At 43.3% G+C, this 22,716-nt stretch overlaps 1 protein-coding gene across 5 annotated transcripts in view; it reads right to left on the bottom strand.

Moving 5' to 3' along the window:
• The window catches only part of KLF12 (KLF transcription factor 12), a 256,263-nt gene that overhangs the window by 68,753 nt on the left and 164,794 nt on the right, over positions 1-22,716 (bottom strand). For all 5 annotated transcript variants that reach the window (XM_068395214.1, XM_068395213.1, XM_068395217.1 and 2 more), the window contains one exon: positions 8,630-8,765. In XM_068395214.1, coding sequence (XP_068251315.1) covers positions 8,630-8,765 — 136 coding nt within the window. The remainder of the gene's footprint in view (positions 1-8,629; positions 8,766-22,716) is intronic.

The following is a 22,716-nucleotide window of genomic DNA, read 5'->3' as shown; positions in this document are numbered from 1 at the left end:
TAAGTTACTTATTTTCTTTTTAGCATCCAGACTTCTGTTACAGTTTCAGGTTTAATTGTTAGACCCAATGAACTTAATGGTAAAACTCCTCCGGACTTTAACAGAACCAGGATTCCTTGGTTCTTCCAGATTATTATGCACTTAATTTAAATATTTCTCTTAACAGGAAAATACTACTCCTAGCAAAGGTATGGCAAAACATGTAGTGAAAAGCATTGTCTAGCACTTCAAAGTCACTGGTCAGCCTCACCTCCATCCCCAGAAAGGTAATGGAACAACTTGCCCTTGGTGCTGTCTCTAGGTACATCAAGGATAGAGGGATCATTAGGGGCACTCAGCATGGCTTCACCAACGGGAAGTCATGCTTAACCAACCTGATAGCCTTTTATGAGGACATAACCAGGTGGACAGATGATGGTAAAGCTGTGGATGTGGTCTATCTTGATTTCAGTAAAGCGTTTGACACAGTCTCCCACAGCATCCTCGCAGCTAAACTGAGGAAGTGTGGTCTGGATGATCAGATAGTGAGGTGGATTGTGAACTGGCTGAAGGAAAGAAGCCAGAGAGTGGTGATCAATGGGACAGAGTCCAGTTGGAGGCCTGTATCTAGCGGAGTCCCTCAAGGGTCGGTACTGGGACCAGTACTATTCAATATATTCATTAATGACTTGGATGAGGGAATAGAGTGCACTGTCAGCAAGTTCGCTGATGACACAAAACTGGGAGGAGTGGCTGACACAATGGAAGGCTGCGCAGCCATTCAGAGGGACCTAGACAGGCTGGAGAGTTGGGCGGGGAGAAATTTAATGAAATATAACAAGGGCAAGTGTAGAGTCCTGCATCTGGGCAAGAACAACCCCATGTACCAGTACAAGTTGGGGGCAGACCTGTTAGAGAACAGCGTAGGGGAAAGGGACCTGGGGGTCCTAGTGGACAACAGGATGACCATGAGCCAGCAATGTGCCCTTGTGGCCAAGAAGGCCAATGGCATCCTGGGGTGTATTAGAAGGGGTGTGGTTAGCAGGTCGAGAGAGGTTCTCCTCCCCCTCTACTCTGCCCTGGTGAGGCCGCATCTCGAATATTGTGTCCAGTTCTGGGCCCCTCAGTTCAAGAAGGACAGGGAACTGCTAGAGAGAGTCCAGCGCAGAGCCACAAAGATGATTAAGGGGGTGGAACATCTCCCTTATGAGGAGAGGCTGAGGGAGCTGGGTCTCTGGAGAAGAGGAGACTGAGGGGTGACCTCATTAATGTTTATAAATATGGAAAGGGCAAATGTCATGAGGATGGAGCCAGGCTCTTCTCAGTGACACCCATTGACAGGACAAGGGGCAATGGGTGCAAGCTGGAACACAGGAGGTTCCGCATAAATATGAGGAAAAACTTTACGGTGAGGGTTGGAACAGGCTGCCCAGAGAGGTTGTGGAGTCTCCTTCTCTGGAGACATTCAAAACCCGCCTGGACGCGTTCCTGTGTGATGTGATCTAGGTAACCCTGCTCCGGCAGGGGGATTGGACTAGATGATCTTTCGAGGTCCCTTCCAATCCCTAACATTCTGTGATTCTGTGATTCTGTGAAAGTGATTCAAAAGAAGACAATGGACACCCTAATGGCAATGTTTCGTTACTCTGGATTCATCTACTCAACTGACATGGTAACTTACTGCTACAGGGGAGACAGGAAAATATAATTTTGTGTAGACCAAGCTAAACGCGCTTTTATTTTCAAATTAGCTTTCTTCAGGGAACAATTTGACAATACCCCTATCTCCTAATATGCTGTCATCTAAGCAATACTGTCCTTTCAAAGCAGGCAGCGATGTCAATTTCTTTGTAAAAACTGCTTTTGATTTACAGTTGTCATCCACCTGGCACTTGTTCCTAATGATCGCTGACTGATGGGAAATCTGTTACCCTGGCAAAAAGCTCTGGGACATATAATGGCAAATTTCCACACCAAAAATCCTAGAATCTCTGTGCATGCACAGAATGGCATCCTTTGATTTTATTGCCCAACTGTCAGGTTATTAAACTTTTTTTTTTCTGGTAAAATATCGCATATGGAAAAAAAAAAAGAAAAAGAAAAAGTACCCTTTTAGAATAGTATAGGTCCATTTGGATTGCTGAAACCAAAGGCTCATAGCTAGTGCCTACAGAGCAATTCCCAAAGGTATATAGGGCTTTCAAGCTCTTGTAGTAGAAGTCCTTAGTACAGCTCTAGGCACTTGCATTTTTATATACAAACAGAGGATTCTGAGAATTGAAATTCTACTAGAAGAAAGTTTGTAAAGTGTCATATAAATACACTGTAGAAGAAGTCAGTACTTCTTTGGCGAGTTATCTGAACTGCATGTAGGTAGGAGAAATCACACCTATAGTAGCTGCATAGGCCCAAAGTTTACATGTACTGGTTTAGTTTTTTCTTGAGTCACAGACTTCCAGCACGGCCTTAGAAAACCACGTAGAGGGGGATTCCTCAGATGTTATCTTCAGCGTTGTTAAGGTTTATCACTCTCCCTAAGCTATTTGTCCAGGCTCCTTTATAAACATTGGGGAAGGCAGGCACCTCCAAAAGGCAGATGATCACAACTGATGAGAGAATTAGACCTAGAAGTATGCACATCTTTCCACTGAGAAAATCCAAAATACTTGAGCCTAACTGTTAGATTACATTGTGAGGGATGAACCTTGCTGCAAGGATTTGTCCAAACTGGACAGTCTAGTACTGCCCAGAGGTTCCCTACGCTAGCTGAGACACAGCACACCTCTTCCAGCTCAATTGTGCCCTTGGGTCACCAGCCAACTTCCAACTTTGCAACGCTTTTCACTGCAGAAACCTTTTCTGCCACAGGATACATATCTGAGACTGCTGACAAGATATTTCTTGTCAAACAAAACTAGAACAGAAACATCCCTGAAATAACAACACAGTGGGGGCATCAACCATAATACAGATGACTGCCTGCCTTACAGGACTCTTATGTCACCAGTGTCTTTCACTTACGTATCTGCATACGCACCTCTATTCATGTTTAATAAGTCAGTTCAGTTTGTAGAGTGACTCTTGAGGAGGCTGAGGAGAAGCCCCACGGCATAACAGCCTGTGGGGAGGTGGGAGGCCCACGGGCAGTTCTGCATTCTGGGTGTGGGGTCCAATTTCCCCCCAGGAGCGTTGCAGAAACCGTGCGACCTTCTGTTCTAAAGCCTTACTGTGATGGAAAAACGCATCCCAGACTTGGGAAATCTTCATGGGAAAAGTAAAATTGAAACTCATGTATTCCCACAATTTTGGTTTAGACAAATTAGCATTCTCCAGTGAAAAAAACACTTTACTGAGAAATCCTGGACCAGCACTAGTCAGTTCTCCATCTGTAAAATCACCATCCAGTTGTGTGCCAGTTTTAAAATGAGCGTTTGTTCACAGAAGGCAGATGTACCAGAGGAGAGAGAAGCAAAGTTCACACAAGTGCTGCCAAAACACCCTCGTTTATGTTTCTTGGAGACTCAGGACAAAGTATTTTGTCTGTAACCAGAAGAAAAAACTGAGGTGAAAGTTCCCTATAATGAATAGCACAATGGTAGTAATGACTGCAACTGAAGCAGGAAAACAGACAATATCAGTGTAGAAAATGAATAGCTGATGGGAACACAGTTATAAACCTCAAAAGAGATAAAAATCAACACAGAAGTTATTTTAGATCAAAGAAGAGGAGGGAGGAAAAAAGAGATCTAAGGAGAAAAATTCAGACTTGAAAAATACATACCAATTTAAGAGAGTACATTGGTACTGGGGCTATGCTGTCTGCCTGCTGTGGAATTTCTTTTTCACCAGTACAGCATCCAAAATTATCTTCCAGTGTATTGCAATAGTAAAAGACAGCGGAATTTAAAAATAAATTAAGATGAGCATATTAGCATCAATGTATCAATCACGTAATGTAGCAAAAGAGAACGTGGGGCAGGGTCAAAGCCCCTAATCTCGTTTTCATACAAGCACTCAGTGGCAGCCAGCTCAGCACAAAAAAGAGTTCACGCTAAAAGTCACCATGGTCACAGACAAATGACAAATCACATTTCTGTGAATTAACAGCAGCTATAACTACAAGTATTCAGGATTTCCTCTCTGAATTTTCTGTCTCTCCATCACCCCAGAAAAACAAGAAGCTACTTTAAGCATCATCAGTTTATATGCACAGTCCACCTTCTCCTTGACATAATTTGAAAGAAAAAAAGGTTTTGTCAAAGGGGTTCCCTCCACCTACATCCCCTAAGGAGAAAAAAAAGTCTAGGAGGAGAAAGAGGAATTTCTGGATCTTTGGATTTTCACCAACACACTGATCAAAAATTCATGCTAAAAATCACCCTCTGCCTCTCCTGCTTCTGCCCTCAGCCTCTGCAAGGAGGGGATCTTATGTTGTGTGTGTTCGGGGAGAGAGAGCTGCATGCTGCAAAATAATGTATTTTACTGCACAAGTGTGCAGGGAAAGAAGGAGATGAATGCCCCCGTCAGGGTTTGCATTACTATGTACCATGGAGATGGCTCCTGAGCCCCGCTGCATCAGGACTACCTAGGGATGGAAGGGCTGCCAGGCTGAGGGAATAGGACGCTGCCTCCAAGAGGGGCTCTTAAAAAGTTTTACTGGTTTTCTAGGGCTTGACTAATGCCTTCTCTTCCCTTGGCTTCATAAAGATTTCTAGAGCATATCTGGGATTTGACCCTGAATATATGATGCTCTTCTTGCTGTGTAATAAGCATCAGTGGTGTCAGGCGTATAGAGGCAAATCTGCTCTTTGTTGGAGAGCTACAAGTCAAAATGAGTTTGTAAAACACATTACAAAAAGGATGAAATGCTGCTTACAATGCAAAGCCCACTGAAATCCACATATTGCTGCAATAATTATTATCAGCCAAAGCATATTATCTGAGATTAATAAATTATTTTTAGTCCATATTATGGTAAGGCATAGCAACGCAGCACTGTCACATAAAGAAATTTCACCAAAGTACCCTGCTTGAAATAATGACTTTGTTTATCTATAATTTTACATTATCGATTGGGTTTGCTGAATTGAAGAGGGACTATGAAGTCATTCCAAACGAACTACTGAGAAGTCTGGAAGCTCAGCCAATATAAAGCTAGCAGTAAGATGGCAATTTCCCTGAGAAAAAAATAGTCATACTTGGTTATTTTACAAATATGCAAGCAAATTACATACTGTTTAAGTAAATAAGAACTAATGCCAAATATGTGGCTCTTAGTGTCTTGATTGTCACAATTTTTACTGGTAAGAATTTTTTTCTTGTAAGGCTACAGCAGACCTGAAACAAAGCAGCAATACAAGAGGATGCCTTCCAGTTTTAGAGGACATGAAAAGCAAAGCTTTCATACAGGCATTCCAGACTGTCCTATGACCCAGCCACACAAGGGTAATTTCCAAGACAACAAGCTTCAAAATGGAGGTATTTAAAAAAACAGTTATTTAAAAAACCTGTTTTTTAACAGGTATGTTAAAAAAACAGTTCCTCCCCAAACATTGATTAGTTGACTTCCTTCAGCTCATGGTTGAAACCTTGGCATTGCTAACCCCACGTGGCAGATTTAGATGCAAGAGAAGATGTCGGAGCATTCAGTATCGTCCTGTCACTCCCAGCTTCTGGCACGCTGACTCCCCAGTCAGGTGCCATGGATTGCTGTACCCTCACCTCACACCAGAGACCTGCAGTTCTGACATGTGCATCCCAGGCAGCTGTCTGCACTGCCTGCGGTCAATGAAGAGGAACAGGTGCTCATGGGCTTGAGCCTCTCTTCTCTCTCCCCCTAAATTAGACAGCTAGAACAGGTCAAAAGAATTACCACCTGGACACACCAACTGCTATCCTGCCCATATGCAGGGAAGAAAGACAACTAGCTCGGATGCAGATTCCTATGTTGCAGATGTCTAACTACACAAGATGAATCTTGAACCCCACAGACAGCACACAGGGTAAGTGAGGAGCCTCACCAAGGCAATGCCCCACAGCCCCACACACTGCGTGAGGGGCTGCACAGGACAGACCCAAAGCCTAATACCTATCACACGGTATTTGAAATCCCTTTCTGCTCCTGGAGAACAGGGAGCAACAGGCAAATATATATACATACATATATATATTTATAATCCTTATACTGGATAATTTAAAACATGTCTGAAAACCAACCAGAAAAAGGTCAGCTGTTGTCTTGCACCTGCCACTAGCATCTACAAACTAGGCTTCGTATTTTGTTTAACGAACACAAGATTGCCCAACAGCAATCTGGTATCGAAGGAAAGGTTGCTGTCATCCCTTTGGAGGTGCCATGCTGTACTTCCCAGACAGTATCCCACAAGGAGAGAAGACTTTCTCTCAGCAAGAAGTTATTTTCTGTTGTTAACTGTATAACTATCCACAAGAAAGAGCTTACAAGCTCACTTAAGAAAGAACACACTCCATGGCACACCCTTCTAGGCTCTGATGTCCAGCCTACCTCACTTAGGCACTTGGCTTAGACCGACGCTTTACTGCCTACTGAAGCAGTCCTTCTGTGCATGCTCCTGTGCTGCCCAGTTATTCAGCAGAACAGTAGGTGCCTTTCCACGTCCTCAGAGGAAATTCCTGCCTGCTAAGTTTAGACGCTGAAATTGAGCACACAGGATCCCCTTTGGAAGGCTTCAAAGGCACTTTCCTCGCTGCAACATGGGTATGTAGAATGCAGGCTTTTATTACCAGTGGACTGCTTTGCTAAACGTCTAATATTAAGGTACATGTTAGATGCCTAAATTAAGAATAGAGCCCACCTGTAAGGCACTATATTACAGACCAAGAAAGAAATAGATTGACTGGAGTTGGTATAATGTGCTAACGTCTCTTTTCAGCTCAGCGTCTGTATGTGTGGTATCTGTGACTGAGAACGAAGTGAAAAAGAAGACAAATTGCAGATCATTGTCAAATTAGATTTTCCTAATGGGGCTTTTGAAATAAACTAACAGATTACTGTTTCAATAAAACCTGTAATAAGAATGAGCTGATGTTATGTTATTAAATTTCTTAATTTAATTCTTAAGCTCCAGAGTCAGCCAAGTAATATTCAACACATTTACCTTCACAAACTGTGGAGTGCATTGTGGAAAAGCTAAAAAAGCTTTTCATGGTTTGACCAATTCTCCAAGTGTTCAAGCAATATCAATCACAGAGAACAGTATCTGCCTGCCAGTCATATGTTAGAAGTATTTGCTAGCACCCCATGCTTCCTCTTTTCATTAATTAGACAGAACCATTTAGTGCAAAATCTTGACAGGTTGTTTTATTTTTCTGGCTTATTATGTGTGCTATAAACTGAGAGAAAAATACTTAGCACTTCAGGGCCTGGTGTTGTAACTAGCACATTCAAAATATGTGTGAGGCCTGTCTATCAAGCAATAGTGTCACTGCTGAAGAAACCTTCCCTTGCTTTATCACTGTCAGAAGGGGAGCATGGTAATTACAGTGAGAGCCAATGCCTTGCCCATAGACAACTCCCTCTCTGCTTAAGGGGAATGTAGGTTTGAGGTTACTCCACTTGACTAGAAAATGAATTAGTGGATGTCTGGTGAAAACCCAAGAGTAGTAGTTCCCCCTCAAACACGACTTAATCTCCTCTAAGCAAATAGGACACTGCTTTGGAAACATCAGTGCTTTTGGCTACTGATGGCCAGAAAAACAAAGCAAAACTAAGTACTTTTAGATAAGACATTTAAAATGCATCTATAATAAATTATATAACAATGTCTAATGGCCTTTATTATACCCCTTCCTATTTAATAACATCCAGAATGCCTGTATTTTGAACCTCTCAGATAAAGTAATGTGTTTTGTGGGTCTAGCACAGGTTTCAGTGCCTGGAGGCTCTACTTCTATTTCCAGCTCTGCTCTGGACCAGCGGGGTGACCTTTACGCATAACCTCATTTTCCTCACCTGTAAAATGGGGATATTAATACTTATTTACCTCACAGTTGGTTCCCTTACAGCTGCTACAGTGACTGAGCACGCTCATGCATCTACAGAATTGCTAATGCTCATGATAAACTTTTTTTTTTTTTAAACAAGCAATACAGACATTACATTAAGAAATTATATTTGTCCATCCAGTGAGTAAAAGTACACAGAAAAATAATAGCAATGGAAAAACTGCTCAAAGCCCTTCGCTAATTTCCTTTTAGTAACACTGTCCTTTGGGAGAAATGTAGGTAGTTCATATTTGACAGCAACTAGAAGAAACTTCTTGATGCTGCTTTCAGTCAAAAAAAAATTTCATGTTTTTTGAGTGAAAGTCTAACCTGGTTTCCCTTTGGAGAGGATATAAAAACACTGCAAGCTTTGCAAGTAAATAAAGGGCAAGAAACAATTTCAGTTTGAAACTTTACTTAATAATGAGGACGGAGACAAAGAAAGTAAAAGAGAACCAGAGAGAGACGCGAGATAGAGCCATCTCTTCCTAAAGGGAAGGAAGCTACACGAAGAGATGCTGGCAGGTACGCTGGCCCGCAGCTGGGGACACCCCTGCGGCACTGCCGAGGGCTGGTGACTCCGTCAGCCCAGGAGCACCTCATCTCGCTCTGGGAATGTGATACTTACTCTTGTACTGCTCTGGCTATGGAGAGCGCTGTAGATCCAGTTTCATTAACGCTATCTAAGGTCACATTTGGCAGGTCGTCATCATCACTGTCACTTTTAATTTGTCTGGGAGATAGGCCTCGGGGGTCCATTTGTGCTGGAAAGAGACATATAATGGATTAATATGAGCATGCTGAAATGAACCTTGTCCCAGAACATCAGGGAGCACAACACATCCGCTCGCTCGGGCCGGATGGCACCGCTTCTGCTGAGCTTCCCAAATCAGTGACGGATTCCCAAGGGCACCCAGCGGTGCTACAGCGAGGCGCAAGCACTTCCAGCAGCACGCAGGCGCACGAACACACACAGGCTACACCAGACCTGAAATAAAACTGCATTCGGCAGACCTGAAATAAAACTGCACGTATTAATATTAATCAAAAACTCGGTTTACCCTCAAGTTACTTATTCTGGATGTCTTCAGAAAGAGAAGAGAAAGGGCTATGTCCGCTTTGCACAATGCAGCACACTCGAGAGTAAATTTTACAGCAAAGTTTCAGGAGCAATGTTTGATTTTGACTATCACGAGATACCAGGCTGGGACCCACGTCACTCCAGTTAACTAGAAGTTAGATGTCAAAAACCCCTCAGTTGTACAGACTTCTGACTCAATTCAACACCAGCGTTAACCTCTGAAGGAGCCTTCCGTCCACATTACATGTGGCAAAGCTGCTGCACCTAACTTCATGCAAGCAACTCACTTTCTGGTGACTGATGCTGGGCAGGCTTGGGCAGATTTTTTTTAACATTCACATGGCCTCAGGTCTTACAAACAGCCGAAGATCAGGAATTGCAGGATTGTTTTGTCCACCCACACCTTGCAGTATTCATACTGTATGGCAATGCACTGGGTGCAGGTACCCAGGCGCTGGCAGCGGGGGCTGCAGGGGCCTCTGTGATGAGAGGCCGGGGCTGCCCCATGCCAGGCACAGCTGGTTCCAGCCGCAGGGCATGGCTGATCCCAGCAGACAAGATGATGGTGCCTCAGGGAAAACATATCTAAGGAAGGGCAAAAAAACCCAGGCAGAGCGAGGAAGAAAGTGTGAAAAACAGCCCTGCAGACACTAAGGTGCAAGGGGGAGGCAGGGAGGATGTGCTGCACCATGGTGAAGCAGAGATTCACCTTCACCTGAAGAGACCGTGGTGGAGCAGGGGAACAGCATGAGAGGGAAGCAACAGCAGAGACAAACTGTTATGAGCTGACCACAGCTCCCATTCCCCATCTCCCTGAATGAAGGAGTAAACTTAAGCCTGGGAAAAAGGGGGTGGGGTGTTGGTTCTTACCATCCTGATCTACTTTTAATCGGCAATAAATTAAATTAATGTTCTCCAAGTCAAGTCTGTTTTGTCCATGACAGGAATTGGTGAGTGATCTCCCTGTCTTTATCTCAACCCATGAGCTATTGCACCTTATTTTCCCCACGTCCCATTAAGGAGAGAGAGTGTGCGAGCGGCTGGGTGGGCGCCTGGCAGCCAGCCAAGATCATACGGGCAGGGGGAAAAAATAAAGAGATGGGTATGGGGGAGGACTATGGGGCACAAGTGTGACTTGGGATAGTCCCGAGAGGAACTGGGGGCTGCTTGTGTCAGGGGACAGACACAGAGACAAACTTTGGAGGTGAAGTAGTGAAAGAGACATTCCTCCTTACCCATGAAATACCACGTAGGATTAGTAAGTGCCAAGAGACACTGAAAGCAGCTGGAGTAGAGAGCAAAACTGGAGAGATGCCTGACCCTGCAAGGGAGGAGTGGGAAGGGGAAAACAGGTAAAGAGATTTGTTTAAATATGTGTTTGTTTTGTTTGGCCAGGTGAAATAGAGGAATCCAAGATTATTTCTTTAAAAAGCTAACTGTTGAGTTTGTTAGCTTGTGCCCTCCTGTACTGCAGTGTCAGACACAGGACACTTTCTGGGTCTTGTGACGTGCTTTTCAAGAAAGGTAGCTGTCATTCCTACTCAGCTCTGGCTAACCACAGCCCTGGACAACAGGTATCACAGGCTTCCTTTACAGATCATTTGGTTCAGTGGGCCTACAGCCGGACAGCAGCTGTAAAAGTCACAGTTAAATTCCCCATTTTGCCATGTTTCTTATGTTACCATGTTCACTGACTCTAGAAAAGGGACTGAGTTACACTGAAGAATGGGAGGGCTGTAGATACTCCAGGAGCTGTGCAGCCATAAAAGTAGCACTGATGGATAGCTGGGCTCTCAAAAAGAAAGCCCTCCCTACGAGTGGTGACGCGAGGGAAATTTGGTATTAAATTTTAATTTATGTCTTAGCTGTGAACCACCTCTGAGTAAAAGCACAGTGAGTGATTATAACTACACTTGAGCTGCATTTTTTTAATGTTAAAGAACTTCATAAAGAAAATACTATCAAAATATGTTCAGTAAGCTGATGCAACAAGCCCTTCTGGAAGCACAGTGCATTTACAGATATACAGTGTGACTTCTGTTAGCTTTCTACCGGCACAGTTTAAGTGCCTCAGTAATACTGGCTGCATTTGGGCTGCTTATTATTTCTTCACGTGTGGTAAAGAAAACACCTTCTGCTTATCAAAGCAAAGACTGTTGACAATGAACTATGACCTGCGTGAGACAAATGTACAGCAACTTAGAAATTCTTCAAAACATTTAATTGTTTTAGGTAGAATGAACACCATTCTGACCGTGCTTCTCAAAATCACGACTTACAGATGATGGTATTCAATGCATACCTCAGCATTAGGGATAATCTAGTATTTGATTTAAGAGCAACTGAACCATCTAGTCAGCTGATTTAGTCCCAGAAAACTAACTGGAAAGAAGTACTGTTTCTGAGGATGTCTTGTTCTCTAATGTTCCTTCTTAAAAGCAACTTTAAGTATGAGATTTTTACTACTTATTACTTCTTCAGGTTTTCTTAAAGTGAATCTCATTACAAGAAGTTATATGTTTGTATCTGCCCAATATTTAAATGCTGCTATATGTGATGCTTTTGTGAAAGCTAATGTTTGTAAATGAAATTAAATCTGTAACAAACAACTATGTATGTGATACTTTGTATTAATGGTGGCTTAATCTGACTTATACTACAGCAAAAGTTTTAAGTAGCTAGCTCAGAAACTTTCTTAATGTTTAAACCTAAGCCTAACTTGAAATCATGAATGTTGTTACATAATTTAGTCTGTAATAGTTAATACACACAAATTTTGATCACTTAAGTGTGAATACACCTACATAAAAAGTATAAATGTATATGAAAAATCTTACGTGCTTTTGTTCCTTATAAGACACGCTGTTTCATTATTATTGCAGATTGCCAGCTCTTAAGATATTGCTGAGACTCCAATGATATCTGGTGTTGTTTTTAGATTACCAGAGGAATGTGCTAGGACAGAAACTCTTAACTACACCAAAATGCTACCTTCTTTTTATTTCTGCTGGGCGAGGTAAATCCTACTCTGTATACTTCTAACACAGCCACGAAGTTGCCAGTGGGGTTGTGCTTTTGTACCTAGGGATAACTTGGCCCACTGGGCACGGCTTGCCCCACCAGACACCAGCGCTTGAGCACATCACGAGGTGCTGCAACACTTGAGCATGGTGAGAACAAAAGGCGAGGAAGGGAAATGTATCAGTGGGCAAATTCAAAGGCAGGCAATTGAGGAACATTTTTTGTTATATTTTTGCAGTGAAGCTAACTAAAGATGATAATTAAATTAGAGAACGATCTAGGGATTATTCCCTTGTTTTTTAATGTCAGCCCACATATACACCCTTTTTTGTCCCCTCCTCCATTTGTGACCTCTTCTCAGCTTGCAGACTTGGGTGGCCGAGGTGCAGGAGAGCAGAGGTGACTAACCAGGAGGCTGAACTTTGCTGCTGCCAGCTGGTGTAAACTGCCCTGTTTTCTCATCAGCATGGCTGCAGCTGCTGCAGGGAAAAACAGCCTTTAAAGCTATTCTACTCCCCCAGATGAGCCATGTGAATAACCAACTGGCCAAAAGCCTAACAGATATCTCCTCCTCACCACTCACTACAGTGTGCAAACTGCAGTACAGGATTTTTATACATTCAGAGTTCATGACTCTTACTTATGTCAACCTCTTTGACGTTCTCTTGGACATCTTAAGAACAACTGTCAAACTACTGGCACCAAGGTTTATAAATACCAGCCGCAGTTCATAAACACTGAATTAAGAGTAATTATTGGCCTAACAAACATCAAACTGGAAAGAATGAAGAGATGCAGGCAAGAGATAATTTAGCAAATGAGATTAAAAAGGTGAAGTACAAGTGAGTAATGGAATAAAATTGGCAAGCAAGGTGGAGGAGAGCCCACAAAACATGGCAGTGCGTTTTAACCTCCCTTCATGCTGTACCTTGCTCTGACAACCAAGCTTTCCTTGAACTTAGAACCATGGGTCCAGAAGGGACCTGGCTGGGTCACTGAATCAAGTCCTCCCTATCACAGGCAGACACATTTCATGAGTAAAGCTCAAGCCTTAAAAATGAGCTGGTTTTCTTGTCCTTGCTACTCCTCTTGAAAGGCAAGATTTGTCGGACAGAGCTATCCAATGGTTTTGTGAAGTGTGAATGAGGCTCAGGCAAGGCAAGCAAAAAGAAATGAGTCAGCTTTCATGGGACAAAGGTGTCATTGAAAGAGTGCACAGGAGCTATAGAAGCAAGCTGTTAGCACTCCATGCTGAAAAGACTGGCGAGCCAGGGGAGTTATTTAAGAACGTCTGCAAGTCCTGAAGGGCTGCAAGCGGCCACATCGCCTTCCATCCTTGTTAGCCTCAAGAAACAAGGATCCTTTTTGCTAAAGAAAGTACAGACCATTGCTCTTGATGCATGTACATATATGCAATCACTTCTCAATGGCCCCTTTGCCAAACTGTACCAAAAAGGAGCTTCCCTTTGGGCGGTACGAGCGAATTCACTCTCTGCACTTGTTTCAAGGTAGGATGTGCAAATGGGTCTCGCATAAGGCACATACCAGCCTGTATATGCTCCAGAACTTGTTCTACCATCATTAATATTGTATCTGCCAACTGTCAGTTGCAGTAGGAAAAAATCTGATCTGGATCAGATATAAGCTTGCTTCTATTTCTATCGAACTAAGCAGCTTTTGGCTTTAAAATTTATGCTGACTGTGGCAGGTAGACAACACCTGATCCTGTTTCTCAGGACAAAATTGCCCCTTCTACAATGCTGGAACAGATTTAAACTTGCACAGCAACTTTCTAATGACCACTGATTGAATTCGTGCTTTCTGGCACACAGCTCGTCGGTTTTCACGTGGTACAGGACTTGCCATGTCATGGAAGCAAAATCTCCGGGAAGGATCCAGCCTGCTGGCTGCTAAGGGCAGACGAACCCCTTGGAACAGGTCACAGTCTCCACCTTTCCAGGGGAATACCCTGAGCGCAGGACCACACCATCAGGGTATTTTTCTCCTCCACTCTCTAAACTGGTGCTCCTGTCCACATCGGGGCATCCCTTGGGAACTGGGGACTGCAGATTTAAATCCCTCCAGGCTGACGAGAGCCCAGCACACCTCCTCTCATCTCTCACACATGTGCTTGTGCTACTAGGCTGTTAGGTAAACGCTATCCCCTGTCTGTCATATACAGGGCTCCACCCCAATATGTCCTAATCGCTTTTCTTCTTCCCAGCGATTATTTAGGGATACGCAGCTCAAGTGCTCTGATCTGGTGGGGCAAGGTCAAGCACCATCAGAAATCCTGGAGTTGGGTGCCTGTAGGTGGCCTGAATTCCACCCCTTCTTGGCGTGAAAAGGGCCATACGCTAACATACTGCTATCACCACTGGCAGTTTGCAGTTACCGCAACCTGATTTATTTTCTCCAGTCAAATTCCCTCTGAGTGAAAGGGATGAAAGCTCATCCCATCAGTAGGCTCACGAAGACCCACTAGAAGTAATTTCATGTCTACACACTATCTTTGATTTAAAGGCAAATATGAGCCCCTTGGGTTAAAGATGAATGAAATATTTAAGAACAGGAGAAAACCAAGTAACCATCAGGAGTTTTGCTTCTCTTTATAGCTAAACCACGTAGTATTAACTAATGCCGAAATGACTCATTATGAGATGATGCTTGCTGGTGTGAAAGCAGAGAGTGAAAATTTCAGCATCCTGAAATATTGAAGCCTCTGGCTCACTTTATCTTAAAAAAACTCAGTTTTCTGCATTAAATTAACTTTTCTGCTAATAACTTTGTAAACATACACACATGTAGGCCTGCTGAGGAGGATCTTCTTTACTTTGAGGGTGGCAGAGCACTGGAACAGGCTGCCCAGGGAGGTTGTGGAGTCTCCTTCTCTGCAGATATTCAAAACCTGTCTGGACGCAACCCTGTGCAGCATGCTCTAGGTGAACCTGCTTTAGCAGGGGGTTGGACTAGATGATCTCCAGAGGTCCCTTCCAACCCTTAACCATTCTGTGATTCTGTGATAGACCACATCATAATAAAAACTGAATCACGCTTAGCTGCTCTCTTAAAATAATTAAAAATCTATTTCTGCTTTTTGAAAGGATTTCCAAATTCGGAGTCCGTTTGCTTTTGTTTCACACATTAAACTCCCCACCCTTTCCCTGAAGGATGCCTAATATTCAACCCGCTAATCAAAACGATTGCTCATGAGGGGATTTCCAAGTGGCCCTGACATCCACCCACGAGACTTGCCAGCCACAAGCAGGGTCACACAGGTCTGCAGCAGGGAGGGTAACGCCAAGGCCCGTGCCAGGTGAGACGTCAGCCTGGATGGGGGGAGGCCCTGCTGAACTTTCTAGCTCTGATCCACACCCGTGTGACCTGTTTGCTCTCGCAAAATAGCCACAGATTTTTATTGGGATGGAAGTTTAAATTATGCAGAAATATAAGGCGCCTCAAATAAGCCAGAAAGAGTCATGCTTGCTGCTGCCAAACATCTTTCTTAGAAACTCCCCTCCAGTTGCTTCCAGTGCCTGCTGGCGTACAGCAGCTGAAAGATTATCTCGAGCTGTAAGCAACAGTTGCTTTGCACTAACCTCCATTAGGAATGGAAAACCAAATACTACCCGACACCCCAAAATTTACCTTACAAGACTCTCATTAGTACTGCTGTTACACACATGTGTGTCCATGTGTCTGCAGAGCTGGAAGGACTGAACTAACAAAGTGACATTTGCTGCCAAACTCACAGAAAGATGGTGTTGGAAAGTATGGTTAAGAAAATTATAGGGCACTTGTGCTTTAGCACAATATGCTACAGTCTGCCAGTGTCAGAAACACCATGGAAGATGTAGTTTAAACCTAATAATAATAATAATAATAATCTGCCACCCACAAGGACCCCAAGACCCAATGGCACCTAACTGTACATTTCCATCAGCCCCCATCCTCTCTCAGAGCTCTGGACATCAGGAGTTGGGTGACACCGGGAGGAGAGGGAAGAGCCTCTCACCTCCTGTCTTCAGGCACCTGCACTGCAAATACAACCACCCCACCCCTTCCATACAGCCAGAGGAGGCAGATGGGTGCCTTCAGGGGTGCTGAGCCCACCTGCCTCCGTGGACGGCCCAGGGAATTTGGTGGTGTGAGTCCTCCTCCCTTCTCTCACCAGGTGCTGGGGTACCAGCCCTGACAGAGGAAAGTGGCTCAGTGCCCTGTTGAGCCACTGTAGACCCGCTCCTTGCTGGAAAGGGGAGGAGAGCAGCCTTTGCCACGCGACTCGGTCATGCCTTGGTTTTCTGGGAAAGGGGTAGAAGTGCCTGGGGGATCTCAGTAAGCACCTGAAGATGGGACAACAGCAACAGCACTGCATGGCCTTGCTTGCTCCCGCTTTCTCCCTGCCTGCCACTGTTTGCTTAATGTCATAGAGGAATCTCGGTCCCCAGCAGCGACGCTGAATAAAATGATCTTTGGCCTCAGGGCCCTAATGGGTAAGTTTGGAAGAGGAGTAATTCACAGGGGGACACAGTAACCACCATTAAAACCAATAATCTGCCAGCAGTATGAACATTGTAGTGTCTAAACTATGACTTTGGTCTCTACATTTGGCATACAACACAGTTCGGTACCTGAAATACTGCAAGAAGGAAACTGCTGGCCAACAGTGACTTCTTTTGCTCTTTCTTAAACTGCCACTGTTTCAAATATCTCTGATAAAAAACCGCATCTGGCTGAACCAAACGCCAAGCAGAGGGACCAACTCATCTCCATCCTTCTCAGTTACTCTTGGAAAATAGGTTTTACAACTGTGCAGCCTCAGACTCATGCTGTAGCTTGACATCTGTCTCCAGACCGCGAGCCGACACGAGTGAAGATCCCCTTTCTTGGCAGGTTTACAGAGAACAGGAGCCCAACACCAAGTTCCCCAGCAGGAGAACGCCAACATAGAACATCACAGATGCCACTGCGCATTTTAAACGGTGGAAGTAACACTTCCCGATGCAGATGTACATGAGCTAATTGAAATTAAGCTCTTGGAGATTAAGTGTTATACTTGGGTTTACTTAACGTGTTTTAGGAAACCGAATCCTGGCTTTATGGACCTAACAAATGCACTCATTATGGGAATGATGGCATTCATGATTGTCTCCTCCTAAGCTGGTCCATACTATATGAAGCACATATATGGCATTTTTCTTCCTATTTAAAGTTCATTATAAGCGCTTTATGCATTGGAAAACGCTCTGAGCGCACCTATCAGATTTTCAATCAAAACAGCTCGGTATCTGGTAGGGGCAGCAGAATTGGTCGATTTATTTCATAAAACTTTATGTACAATGCAGCAGTATCCATGAACTTAATGGTCAGAATAGAGTCTACAGGGGTAATTTTTATTACAGTTTATAGCAAGATTACCCATACTCCACAGTTTTTGGATTTTATTAAGATTTTATGAGACTATGTGGCTAGAGCAGATAACTGCACCCAGCATAGCTATGCTTCACAGAGAATGGGAATTGTCACTGAACACACAGTGTAACTAATCTACCAGAGAATATTAATTGCTATGATCCAATCAAAGGCAATATTTAAAATCATTTCACCAGTCAAATAATTTGCCATAAACCTGTAAAAGAATAGCTGTGTGGAGAAATACTGAGGTGAGAGTGATTGCATGGATGTAATATATGCACATATTTAAGCATCTCTGTCATTGGGTTGTATACATAAACATACAACACTTTTTTTTTAAGCAAAGGACTCTCCTTGTTCTAAGCTATTTGAATGCCACGAGACCTCATCTACACAAAAAACAAAGTACTGAAACTACTGAGATATATATCTCACTGAGCATCCAATATACAAATACTCTATCACCAAAAGCAAACAGGGAAAACAATAAGGACAGAGTATATTTAATATTAAATAAAATATTGCAAAGCCACTACAAAACAGTAGCAGATTGCAATTTACACATTGCAACAGTCTTAAGAGATATTTCAGACATCAGAAAGCTTCCAGCAGGTTGGTCCAAGGCACAATAAAACCCAAGGCAGGGATAAAATAAATGAGAAGTTTTATGCATATGTTTCCACTGGGTCCTAATTCGTGGGATAAAAGCAACTAGATCAAAGCTCAGCCCTGGTGACAGCACAGAGCTGAAGGACTAGAGGCATTCTTTGCGTGGAAGAGAAGGAATTAACAGCTTCCAAAAGGTGTAGGGACTCAGGATATGTCAAAATGGACTTCCTCATCTTCCTTACACTGGGCTTCACAAATAAAGCTGGAATACACATCTACCTCATTCCCTTCCCCAAACCTGCTCCTAGTTAAAAACATACCTGATGTTAAACTGTTGATAAATCTTAGAAAAGAATGTGCTTCTCTAGTGGAAAAACCTAAGTATGTCACTAGCGAGTCACCAGAAATATGATTTTTCTGGAGTTTTAAGTAGAAGACCATTTATGGGACTCCCCAGAGTCAACCCAAGCTACTTTGTCTTCAAGCAACCTCCTTCTCAATTTCAAATACCACAGCATATCTTGTAACCTGTGTTTTAACTCTCTATTCTGGCAAGAATTACTGTTTACTCTAGTTCTTAAATATATGCACCATCTCCAGTAACACAGGTTCCACCCTGAACACAAGCCTCTCCTCTGCCTGCTTCTCTTCCTGGCTAGCCACTGCCACCCTGCTTCTCCTTTCCAAGAACCACTAGTATTTCTTCCAGACAAAATGAGCAAACAGAGGGAGAGAGATCCAACATTTGGGGAGCAGGAGGGTGGAGGTGGATAGGTTGGAATACGTACAACCGCAACAGATCTTTGTACGTAACAACAAAAAGATTACAGCTAAAGTAGAAACTCTCCGCCCCAATGGAATTCCAATCCAAAATAACCATCTACTAAAATGTAGAAAGGATAATGGCTTCACATGAAATAAAAAAGGCAACACTACTGGTTTTAACTAAGAGTCTCTTCCATAGCATAATTTATACAAACAGACCATATAATCTGACCTTTAAACATATGGAACAGTTCTCTAAATTTCTAACTTTGTACTACAAATTGAGTTTACTTTTGTGGAATAAACTTTACAGTAGGCAGAAATAACAGGCTGTACTTTAAAAAAAAAAACAACAGGGGCAGTGGACAATGTAATCTAGTGGTACTACCTCTTTTAAGTCACAGAAAATTCTGTAGCAAAAGGTATTACATTTACTACTTATTAATGTATCCACACTGAGGAATACGGCATGTGTGAACTGTGAAAAGACACAATTTGTGTATTGCTGCTATGTCTATACACAGGCATAGTAAACATAAAAATAGGCCACAGCAATGTCATTATAGATGTTTACGTACATGGGAAGCAGACGAAATTCAGTTGGCAAATTTAAATTTATAATGTTCTGACCACTGGATTTTGCAAGTGGTTGTGTCTTCTGAAAACTTTAAAACCCTTAAGAATGAGAACCCAAAAACTTGAACCCAAAACCCCACAAATATCAAAGATGCACAGGTCCTTGGTGCACTATCATCAGGAGGGAGCTTCTAAAAGGCCCTTCAATGAATGGAGTAACTCTTCTGAACTACAGAAAACAAGTTTTAATGACATTATCTTTGGCAAAACCTGCTGCTAGAGGGACATCATTTGCCAGTAGCATTCATGGGTATCTTCTGAAAGCAAAGCGGTGGAAAGACTCAGGCTAGTGGGACAAGAGTTTACAGGGGAACGTTTGGACAAGAGTTTACAGGGGAACGTTTTGCTGCCACGGTGGGTCCTTTCACTCCTGTCTGTCCAACACTCTCCTTGTTCCCCTTCACCCTGCCCAGAGCTCTTTTCTATCCTCCTTTTGCTTCTCCACCCCCCCCCCCCGCCCCCGCCACCTCCAACCCTTTACTGCTTTTCCTCCTGAACACGTTCACACATCTGTAGCCATCTCACCACCTCTCCTTTTCTCCCCCGCTCCCTCCCATCCTGCCTCTCTCCCCACTGCCCAGCCCCTTCCAACCTCCTCCTTGCCTTTTCTCAGACTCTTTTTTTTTTTGCTTTACCCTTTTAAGGGACTTATATTTTTTTCAGTTCTCCAAACTTGGCTTGGTTTCCACAAGTGCTTATAAATACAAAAAAAAGGACAATGGTCCAAACCAAACTTGAGGTTCATGGCACAAAACCACAGAGGTTCTGAAGTTTTTCACAAAAAAAAAAGCTGGAATAAATTTTTCAACATGGAAAATGCTACATTTTTTTTTCTTTATGCTCAGTCTCAGGAAGAGTGGAATAGTTTTTTCTTGAAACTTCCTCAAAAAGAAAGGAAAAAAAGAGAAGAGAAATAGCCTGAGGCAGACATGTGGCATGGAAAATGTGAGCCTAAATGGTTAACATATAGACAGTCTCTGAACAACTGAAGGCAGCGTTTTAATGGAAACCAACAGGCAACCTTATCTATAGGTGCTGCTACCTGCTGTGCCTCTAATTATACCTTTTAGCAATCCCCACCATTGCTGAAGGGGGGGGAAAAAAGGCGAGAAAAGAGTTTTTCATGGGATTTTAATGCTCTGGAATACTTTAACGCATAATGATGTCTAGTGGTCATCACCTACTCCACACAGAAAAAAATCTCCAAGAGCTTTTTAAGGCTTTGGATGACAAGACAACAGTGGTGACCACTAAAGGAAATGAACTTTGTCTCTTTGCCATGTTACAGGGGGTGGCAGAGGGTGCAGCCCAGACCTGCGGTGCCCACAGGGACCTGTGCCTGGCTCCCATCCCCTCCATGCCCCGACAGCCCTAACACATTACTACGCTTTGTGCATATGAAATAACGCAAGTATTAGGTTGTAGGGGGCAACTTGCACAGCTGGGCTGGCGGTGCAAGGGCAGCACAGAGACCCCCACTTCGGGGGTCTCTCTGGGGTGCCTCCTCCCCAGTGGGTGCATCAAGGGGGATGTCAGGAGGGTAAGCTCCACGGTCGGCGGGGGAGTCTACATGTAACTGTGTGTGTGCGCACATATGTGAGTGTTGTGGGACTACAGAACAGTCCTAGACGTTCGCAGGAATTTAGTAAGATTTTGTAAATGTTGTATTACTGATACTGAATGTATCGTCCACTGATTACCTTCTAATTATGTGTTGTTAATAAATGCCTAAACATGCTTCCATCATGATTTTGATTTACACTAGGTGAAGTGAGGTATTTTTTATCCTGCAAAAAGCATCAGTCTGACAGAAGGGTGCTTTTGTACCATGTTACCCCCAGCTCTCGTTTTCCCCCTTGGGGTGCAGCACATGGCACAGGACCTGACAAGATGCTTCTGGCAGCTCATATATACAAGGGCTAATTCTCTGCAGACCCATCTGGTTTTCAATGCTGCAGAAAGGGTTTGATTTAACAGGAAACCTTGCAAGTAAAAAATAGGAGAGAGGAGGCAGGACAGAGAGCAGAAACGAGCAGCACATTGGGAGGCAGAAAAGGAGATCGGAGACTCTCCTGAAGGAAGGCGCGATGGAGAACGTCAGGATGAATGACACCACGGAGAAGGATGCACAGTGGCAGAGGAGATGACAGCACGGGTTAGAAATATTAACATATAAGGAGGGAGAGATGAAGCAGAGCTGCTGAAACTGGCACTCAAAGAACAATCAGCAAGATGGGAAGGACCAGAAAAAACGGAAAAATAGAAAAAGAGGGGGGAAACAGAAGAGGAGGTAGTGATTTCTTGTGCTGGAGGGAAGGGAGAATTCAAAGAGAACATGAAGAAAGAAGTATTTGTTTGAACTGCCCAGAAAAGCAGCTGCTGGGAGGACAGTTTTGTCTCAGAGAGAGGAAGGTGGACTGTATGGTTCCTGGGAAGCATCAGGGGTAGCAGAAAGCCACCCAAGCAAAATGCCTGGAGGCAGAATTAGAGGGATGGTGGTGGCCTGAGAGGATTTTGCAATAAAATTACAAATTAAATGGTTCTAGTCAAACCTGGAAGGAAGAGGAAAATTCAGCATGAGGAAGATAAAACTGGGAATAACAAGGAAAAAACCTTTCTCTATATCCTGCTTCTTGCATTTTTCCGCTAAGTAACTATACCTAGAAAAACAGGAAAGGTCTGAACTTAAGTCTAATGTAATTTTCATTCATTTTAGCATTGAAAGTATCTCTGTTCAGGAAAGTGCCTAAGTCTCCTTCGATTGACAAGGATTTGGATACAGGCTAACGTAAAATATAACATGAAGTGCTTCCCAACCACACCCCTGGATTGTCAGCATGGTCTCTGATTTAGCCCCAAAGCAGCAAGGAACAGAGAGATTATGGGACAAATGCTGCCGATGCTATCTGTGGATCGACTTTGTTTCAGCATGCGTATTTTATTGTTTCTGAAAATTATCAATGTTCATATAAAAGTTGAAAGTTTTGGCTCTAGATGATTCTGAACCTGCATTTCTCGTTCAGCTGGTGGAGGATAATCAACCTATTCAATCTGACAGCAATGTCCTGTTAGCATCTGTGTAAATTCATTTCTCATTTTCAGCACAAAAGCTGACCACTGAAGGGAAGTTAGTCTACACACATATGAAATTTATTTAAGCAGTTAATTTATGCAACATCATTGCATTT

The sequence above is a fragment of the Nyctibius grandis genome, chromosome 2 (genome assembly GCF_013368605.1).
Source record: "Nyctibius grandis isolate bNycGra1 chromosome 2, bNycGra1.pri, whole genome shotgun sequence".
Lineage (NCBI taxonomy): Eukaryota > Metazoa > Chordata > Aves > Nyctibiiformes > Nyctibiidae > Nyctibius > Nyctibius grandis.
Note: the sequence above shows the minus strand (reverse complement) of the source record. Positions and strands in the feature narration are given on the sequence as shown.